Below are 9,452 nucleotides of genomic sequence, written 5' to 3' on the forward strand. Positions count from 1 at the left end.
AGGCAACATCTTGGGGGGAGAGAAGCAGCTAACTTTTAAGATCAATGGCCTGCTGCTGAAACCTTTGTCTTTGTTACCTCTAAACTTGACTATTCTAATGATCTTCTTGCTGGCCTTCCACATTTCACCTGTGTAAGTGTGCAATCACCAAAATCCCAGCAGTTATCAGTCAATCATGTAACCGGTACATTCTCCAATGGCAACACCTTAACAATGAGTCCACTTACCGACTAAGTTGCTTCACCTTTTTACTTTGGTCGTTCGTACAAATTGTCCTGATGAATACAAGATTAAAAAGCTTGGAAATGTCTTTTTTTTTTGGCAATACTCAAATGTATTTGCTTTATATTCTGCATCCTTCAACCTCCTCTCCAACATTGAAGATCTTTTGTTTTATTGAACTTGATCCTTCAGTGAAATGGTGCAGTGTATCTGTGTTAAATTAAATGCAGCTGATGGCTCCTTTTTCTGCTATGTCCTTGACAGTTGTTGCTCCACACATTAAATAGTAAATTTATTGACTTGTTCAAGAATTGTGACCATTTTGAAAGGCCTGCTTTCACATTGTGTGGGTTATATGTAATGATGATTTTGCCTGAAATCAATAATCATTTTAACTTCATTTTCCAGTATATTGAGCACTCATTTGCTTCTATGAATTGTGTTGTTTTCGTAAAGTCCTACCTTTCCAGTAAAGGAAAACAGATCTGTGAGCATAAATTACTCGTTCCACTTCCTAGTGAACATTATTTCACAATGCTTCCCCTGGAATTAGCCAGTTTCTTTCAAAGGGATGTCATTGCTATGTAGTAAAAGACAAAATATTATTAAATTTCCTTGTTTGAGACTTAGCATATGAAGTGAGTTTCTTGTATGCAATTCTTCCACGATACGTAGATGTGCTTTCTGCTGATGGCTGCACTGTATGGAAGATATTCTTTTGCCAGTAAAACATGCCTTGCATTATGGAGTGTGAATGACATTGACTTGGTCATCGTGATATTTTTTGTATTTTCAGAAAAAGTCCCGCAAGAAGTTGTGCATTCTGATTATAGTTCTTGCAGTGGTTGGTGTCGTGTTGGGCCTTGTTATTTGGTTGGCATCCAGATAGAGCTTCTATGGAAAATCCTGCACATCTCCTCTCAATTGGGAAAAATTGGATCTGTACACCAACAGAAGTCAATGGACAGTTATTTTTTTCTGCCAGTTCAGAGGGTGTGTAACTTGTATGTTGTGAATTTCATGAAATGAGACCCAACACCTAGAAAGTGGTTGCATTATTTATTTTGTGCACAATAATATAATATTTACCCCTTGTTTCCTTATGTTTGTTCGCAGGAGTTAAAAGAAAATGATACTTGCTTAACAGAAATAAGTCTATAAAGTTATGTCATCAAATGTATTTTGTAATGATGTGCACGTGGCTTGGATTATCAATGTCACTCACTACATTTTACACTTTATCAATTTGCAAATCAAAAACTAGTATCACTGCTCTCCTCTGCATCTGGCTAAAGACATTATGGTATAATTTATTTATTCAACATATTTTGCCTTGTATTTAAACAAAAGGGAGACACTGCATAAGATGTGTTAATGGCAATGGAAGGTGACCTTTTTGGCATCTATCATAATCAGACTCTATTATGGTAGATTTTGCAGTGATCTAATGTCTTTTGGCAATTATAACATCACTGCTTCCTGTACAATAATTTAAAAGCAGAAACTGGAACCCCTACTGTCATGAAACTGTTCCTGTCAAATAGATTTGAATTGATCACCAGTTTTTTTTTATTCTTAGTTTCTCTAGCATAATCAGATGTACATTGCAAACCATCACATGGATATCAGTCTTCCAGTTTATCAAAATACTTTGTTTCAAGCATTTTACATTTTAGTTTTCCAATGGTAGAATTCACGATCAAACCAAAGGGTCATAATGAAGAAAATTGAATGAGATGAAACTAGTTGCTCTAAAGATAATAGAACACCCAGGACTGTCTTGTCGCTTCTTTATAAAACATTAGTATTTTAATAATTCTTTCAGTGTTATTGCTTAATTTCAATTCATGCAACAGAAATCGAGGGAGTGAGAAATCCATTCCAACACCCTTAAACTTCCTTTCACTTGTCTATAAAGCTATGTATCTGTCGTCTTGATACCAGCACATAGTCTGTAGTTATTTTAAGAACACATTTAAATTGTGTTCTTGATTGAACCTGCTAATTTCTGTCCATGAAGTAGCTTAGTTGGAACCACGGAGCATAAACTGCCATCTCTATCAGAGCTTTGATTAGGATGGCATATGCTTGTAGGGCAAGCTGGAGTTATTTAATGTAGGTGGCTTTATGTTACTTGGGATATATTGGCCTGTGAACATTGGTCTAATAGAATAAAGCGTCAAAATGATGATTTCTGGATTTGAAGTCCTTTTGCACCCTGCTGAGATTTTACTTATCCATTCGCAATCACAAATACATGTATACATGTTATGTTTCAACCTTGTGAGGGACCATGCAAGTCAATTAACCAGATCACTCAAACTCTCTAAAAATCAATAGAGCCAATCTCTGGAAATGAAGTAGAAGTTGTCAGATAATCTCCATCTTCAGGACAAGAGGGGAGCAAGAATAAATCTCTCCAGAATAAGAGAACTTGGAGAAACAAACAAAAATTGGTGTCCTTTTAGAGCTGCTTTTGTCTTGCCTAATCAATCATGAACATTTCCCAATGTGAAAATAGCACCTCCAGGTGTAACAGAATAACTTTTTTGGGTGCTTTTCTGAATGAAGTTTAAAATTGGAGATAAATCCTTGATCATCTTTGCACCCACTTGTTTTGCAGAATGCAAACAAATGGCCAACATTTCCATCTGCTTTCCATGTTTTTGTGGCCATGTTTAGTAGAAACCTGAAACTTAAATGTCAACTCTAAGCCATTCCATTCTCTGTACTTTATCTTGTATCAGATATATATCACATAGCAGTTTAAAAAACAATGTTGGCATTCTGTTATAAAGAAATGTCCTCCACCTTGATTGTGTGATACATGTACATATTTGTATTTGGTTTATAAAATCTGAGTAAAGTGTTGTTTTACCTATCCTGCCCAGTGTGCTGTGTACCTGTCTGACTTTTTTCCATTATTTATTTGAAGTGTTGGCTCTTCCCCATGAGGCAAATTCCAAAATTTGATATTGTGCCAAACTGGGATGTTATCACAGCCGTTGCAAGCTCCAAATAGTGTCAATCTATCTCCAGCTGATTGCAAATCATGTCTTTCATGTGGCTAGAACTCTGGAACGTTTTCACTTTGGCACACATTGTCAAGTAGCTTCTTTCAATCTGAAAACATAAGGTTTGAAATGTCATGCTTGGTAAACGCAGAGTTGATTTCTAAGGATGATTTTCAAACTGTCCTGTGTCTTGATAGTGAAAGACATCAGATGAGACCTCCCCCATTTCCTGTGTACCCAAGTAAGGAATCTTTAGGGGTATGTGCCAAAAGTAAATACTACAATTTGAAATTGTCTTAGGCTTAACTCTGCTCTTTCATTAAATTGTGATTACTGTAGTACATAAATGGAAGAAAGCTGCAACACAAAGGGACTTTGGATACTTGTCCATGAAACACAAGCTAGCACATGGGTGCAGCAGGTAATCAGGAAGGCTAATAGATGTGTTAACCCTTATTTCAAAGATCTTGGATTATAAGAGCAGGGACGTCTTAACTGCAACTGTACACCATGCTGGTGAAACCACACCTGAAGTAGTATGAGCATATTTGGTCCCTTTGTTTAAGGAGTGATTTTTTTTTCATTAAAAGCAATTCAGAGAAGATTCACTATGATCGCCTACAAGGGGAGTATTGTTTTACGAACAAAGGTTAAACAGGTTGGGACTCTACACATTGGAGTTGAGAAGAATGAGAGCTGATCTCACTGAAACACACACGATTCTTAACTGTCCTTGTAAGGATAAATGCTGAGGTGTTCCCCTCATGGGAAAGTCTGAGACCACGGCATGGTGCCTCAATTTTGAGGTGCTAATGTAAGATGATGAGGAATTTCTTCTGAGGTTGAGTCTTTGGAACTCATTGCTACAGAGAATTACGTAGGTAGACTCTGTATATTTTAAGGCTGAGATAAATTCTTGATCAATAGGGGAATCAAGAGTTACAAGAAAAAGACAGGAAGGTGAATGTGAGGAGTATCATTTCAGCTGTGTTCCTACCGAATGATGGAGCAGGCTTGAGAGGCTGAAGACCTATTTTCCATTTATGTTGGGAACATGACAGGGAGTGAGCTACAAGCTCTTGACTTTATGGCAATCTTGTTTACAGCCAAATATTGACTCGTGAAGTATGAAGATGTGAGTAATCTTTCATTTCTCTTCCACAATTGGGAATTCAGCTTGGGAAGAATTGTCTGTAATTGTTAATTTACTGCTTCTGACAATTGTGCAGCTGATCCCTTTATCAAAACCCATTGATGTTCCATTTTTGCCTTTTTATATTTCCAGCCATTATTGGGATGCCAACAGTTAAACAGAAGTGTGCAGATACCCCAATGTAAAACATATCCAATGCTAAGTCTGATAAATTCAGCCAGGAACTTACAAGTGAGGTTAAATTAAAACTGATTTTAGCGAGTTTTGAGAAGATTTGTAGCTCAGGTTGAGGTTCTGGATATAAGTTTGCTCGCTGAGCTGGAAGGCTTGTTTTGGATATTTTGTCACCATATTAGGTAACATCATCAGTGAGCCTCTAGTGAAGCGCTGGTGTTATGTCCCACTTTCTATTTGTGTTTTGGTTTTGTGATGTCATTTCCTGTTCTTAGAGGGTGGTAGAAGGGTTCCAAGTCAGTGTTTGTTGATAGAGTTCTGGTTGGAATGCCATGCTTCTAGGAATTGTTGTGTGTGTCTATATTTTGGCTTGTCCTAGGATGGATGTGTTGTCCCAGTCGAAGTGGTGTCCTTCCTCATCTGTAAGTAAGGATGCTAGTGATAGTGGGTCATGTCTTTTTGTGGCTAGTTGATGTTCATATATTCTGGTAGCTAGTTTTCTGCCTATCTGTCCGATGTGGTGTTTGTTGCAGTTCTTGCATGGTATTTTGTAAATTAAATTTGTCTTGCTTGTCTGTACAGGGTCTTTGAGGTTCATTAGCTGCTACTTTAGTGTGTTGGTGGATTTGTGGGCTATCATGATGCAAAGAGGTCTGAGTAGTCTGGCAGTCATTTCCAAGATGTCATTGATGAAGGGAAAAGTGGCTAGGGTTCTGGGTGCATTTTGTCTGCTTGTTTGGGTTTACTGCTGAGAAATTGGCGGACTGTGTCCCAGCTCCACCCCTCCCCTCCATTTATCCCTCCACTCTGGAGGCTCCCTGCCTCCATTCCTAATGAAAGGCTTTTGCCCGAAATGTCAATTTTTCCTGCTGCTTGGATGCTGCTGTGCTTTTCCAGCACCACTCTGATCTAAACTCTGGTTTCCAGCATCTGCAGTCCTCACTTTCGCGCTGTGTTCATTGGGTACCCATTCTTTTTGAATACTCTGTATAGGTGATTTTCCTCTGCTCTTCATAGTTCTTCTGTGCTGCAGTATGTGGGGGCTCATTGAAATAATGTTCGAATGCAGCTTTGTTTGTGGGTGTTGAGATGATTGAACTACAGAAGCAATATTTGGTCCGTATGTGGTGTTTTCCTGTAGACACTGGTTTGAAGTTCTCCATTGACTGTTTGTTTGCTCTACTGTGACATCTAGGAATGACCAGTGAGCCTGATGTTGGTGGTGGGCAAGTTGTTGGAGGGAATCATGAGGGACAGGATGTACATGTATTTGGAAAGGCAAGGACTGATTAGGGATAGTCAACATGGCTTTGTGCGTGGGAAATCGTCTCACAAACTTGATTGAGTTTTTTTGAGGAAGTGACAAAGAGGATTGATGAGGGCAGAGCAGTAGATGTGATCTATATGGACTTCAGTAAGGTGTTCAACAAGGTTTCCCAAGGGAGACTGATTAGCAAGGTTACATCTCTCAGAATACAGGGAGAACTAGCCATTTGGATACAGAACTGGCTCAAAAGTAGAAGACAGGATGGTGGTGGAGCATTGTTTTTCAGACTGGTGGCCTGTGACCAGTGGAATGCCACAAGGATCGGTGCTGGGCCCTCTACTTTTTGTCATTTACGTAAATGATTTGGATGCGAGCATAAGAGGTACAGTTGGTAAGTTTGCAGATGACACCAAAATTGGAGGTGTAGTGGACAGCGAAGTGGGTTCCCTCAGATTACAACAGGATCTGGACCAGATGGGCCAATGGGCTGAGAAGTGGCAGATAGAGTTTAATTCAGATAAATGTGAGGTGCTGCATTTTGGGAAAGCAAATCTTAGCAGGACTTATACACTAGGAGAAAGTGAGGACTGCAGATGTTGGGGATCAGAGCTTAAAAATGTGTTGCTGGAAAAGTGCAGCAGGTCAGGCAGCATCAAAGGAGAAGGAGAATCGACGTTTCGGGCATAAGCCCTTCTTCAGGAAAAGCCTGAAGAAGGGCTTATGCCCGAAACGTCGATTCTTCTTCTCCTTTGATGCTGCCTGACCTACTAGGCTTTTCCAACAACACGTTTTTAAGGACTTATACACTTAATGGTAAGGTCCTAGGGAGTGTTGCTGAACAAAGAGACCTTGGAGGGCAGGTTCATAGCTCCTTGAAAGTGGAGTCGCAGTTGGGTAGGATAGGATAGTGAAGGAGACGTTGGTATGCTTTCCTTTATTGGTCAGAATATTGAATACAGGAGTTGGGAGGTCACGTTGTGGCTGTGCAGGACATTGGTTAGGTCGCTGTTGGAATATTGCATGCAGTTCTGGTCTCCTTTCTATTGGAAAGGTGTTGTGAAACTTGAAAGAGTTCAGAAAAGATTTACAAGAATGTTGCCAGGGTTGGAGGATTTGAGCTATAGGGAGAGGCTGAACAGGCTGGGGCTGTTTTCCCTGGAGCGTCGGTGGCTGAATGGTGACCTTATAGAGGTTTACAAAATTATGAGGGGCATGGATAGGGTAAGTAAGTAAAGTCTTTTCCCTGGAGTCGGGGAGTCCAGAACTAGAGGGCAAAGGTTTAAGGTGAGAAGGGAAAGATATAAAAGAGATCTATGGGGCAATTTCACACACAGGGTGGTACATGAATGGAATGAGCTGCCAGAGGATGTGGTGGAGGCTGATACAATTGCAACATTAAAGAGGCTTTTGGCTGGGTTATATGAATAGGAAGGGTTTGGAGGGATATGGGCTGGGTGCAGGCAGGTGGGACTAGGTTGGGTTGGGATATCTGGTTGGCATGGACAGGTTGGACTCTATGACTCTGTTATTGAAAGTGAACCGGGTGTGAAAAGTGGGAATTGAGATTCAGTGTGAGTAAATGTGATGTACTGTAGAATAAAAAGAAATTGGAATCAAGTTTTTAATATTGATCTAAATTATGCTATCCTTAGGTGGATGTGAATGCCTAATGTTGATGTCTCCTACAAGATGAATCCCTTATCTGGAATCAATCTAGTGAACTCCCTACGAATTGCCTCCAATGTTACTCCATCTTCTCCCACCCTGCCCCTCCACCCCCCAAAACAAGTGTGGGAACAATATAATAGCTTGCACAACTCCAAGTATTTTAGGTAGTCTTAACAAAGCATTTGTTAAAACACTGTCTTTTACAAGCATATAAACAATTAAGTTGTATACTTGGGATGATAACCTTCACCAGAATAATTAAGTTCTTGTCTTGAGATTTCTCCAAAAATATTATGAGATTGTGGTTTGTGTTTGTTTTAAAAGAAGTTTCTTCAGTGTTGTTAGAGACGCAAGTTTCAAGCTGATATTGAACCAACGTGCGACACAACTGACGAGCACTCAGTTTCTTCATAAATTTGCTAAAGATCCTTAGACAGCATCTTCCAAACTTACAACCACTTCCATGCAGAAAGGTCAGGGCAGCAGATCTATGACTCTGTGTGTAATAATACCACCGCCTGCAGGTTCCTCTTCAAGCCATTCCTCATCCTGACTTGGAAATATATCTTTATTCCTTCAGTGTCGCTGCAAAATCCTGGAGCTCCCTCTTTAACAGCATTGTGGGTCCACATACAACACATAGATTGCAGTGAGTCAAGAAGGTAGCTTACTCCAAGCTTCTCAAGGGCAACTAGGGGTAGGCAATAAATGTTGGTTCCATCAGTAACACTTACATCCCACATGAAAGTCAAAAATAAACTGTTTGTTTACCATTTAATCATATTGTAGTTCAATGACAGCCACACCAAGATTGCTTGTTATGATTTTAGCTAAGATTACTTCCAGACAAAACAGCTCCCAGAATGAAATTTAGCTTGATGAATCATATGTTTTATTTTAGTTGGTGGTGGCAGTTCATTGAAACATAGTCACACAAAGCTGCAGAGTTACTTTAACAACAGAATAGAAGTTTAATAGAACAGAACATAGAACAGTACAGCACCGAACAGGCCCTTCAGCCCACGATGTTGTGCCGACCATTGATCCTAATGTATGCACCGTCAAATTTCTGTGACCATATGCATGTCCAGCAGTCTCTTAAATGTCCCCAATGACCTTGCTTCCACAACTGCTGCTGGCAATGCATTCCATGCTCTCACAACTCTCTGTGTAAAGAACCCGCCTCTGACATCCCCTCTATACTTTCCTCTAACCAGCTTAAAACTATGACCCCTCGTGTTAGTCATTTCTGCCCTGGGAAATAGTCTCAGGCTATCAACTCTATCTATGCCTCTCATTATCTTGTCTACCTCTATTAGGTGTTCTCTCCTCCTCCTTTTCTCCAATGAAAAAAGTCCAAGCTCAATCAACCTCTCTTCATAAGATAAGCCTTCCAGTCCAGGCAGCATCCTGGTAAACCTCCTCTGAACCCTCTCCAAAGCATCCACATCTTTCCTATAATAGGGCGACCAGAACTGGACGCAGTATTCCAAGTGCGGTCTAACCAAAGTTTTACAGAGCTGCAACAAGATCTCACGACTCTTAAACTCAATCCCCCTGTTAATGAAAGCCAAAACACCATATGCTTTCTTAACAACCCTGTCCACTTGGGTGGCCATTTTAAGGGATCTATGTACCTGCACACTGCCAAGAATCCTATCCTTAATCCTGTACTCAACTTTCAAATTCGACCTTCCAAAATGCATCACCTCGCACTTATCCAGGTTGAACTCCATCTGGCACTTCTCAGCCCATCTCTGCATCCTGTCAATGTCCCGCTGCAGCCTCCAATAGCCCTCTATACTGTCAACGACACCTCCAACCTTAGTGTTGTCTGGAAACTTGCTGACCCATCCTTCAATCCCCTCATCCAAGTCATTAATAAAAATTACAAACAGTAGAGGCCCAAGGACAGAGCCCTGTGGAACACCACTCACCACTGACTTCCAGGCAG

At 40.3% G+C, this 9,452-nt stretch overlaps 1 protein-coding gene across 2 annotated transcripts in view; it reads left to right on the forward strand.

Moving 5' to 3' along the window:
* stx12 (syntaxin 12) overlaps positions 1-3,104 on the forward strand; it is a 31,892-nt gene extending 28,788 nt beyond the window's left edge. For both annotated transcript variants that reach the window (XM_043717308.2, XM_087976724.1), the window contains exon 10: positions 1,019-3,104. In XM_043717308.2, coding sequence (XP_043573243.1) covers positions 1,019-1,111 — 93 coding nt within the window. In that variant the 3' untranslated portion in view covers positions 1,112-3,104. The remainder of the gene's footprint in view (positions 1-1,018) is intronic.
* Positions 3,105-9,452: the final 6,348 nt, after the last annotated feature.

The sequence above is a fragment of the Chiloscyllium plagiosum genome, unplaced genomic scaffold (genome assembly GCF_037043375.1).
Source record: "Chiloscyllium plagiosum isolate Xiang-an unplaced genomic scaffold, Cpla_swu_hap1 HiC_scaffold_30, whole genome shotgun sequence".
Lineage (NCBI taxonomy): Eukaryota > Metazoa > Chordata > Chondrichthyes > Orectolobiformes > Hemiscylliidae > Chiloscyllium > Chiloscyllium plagiosum.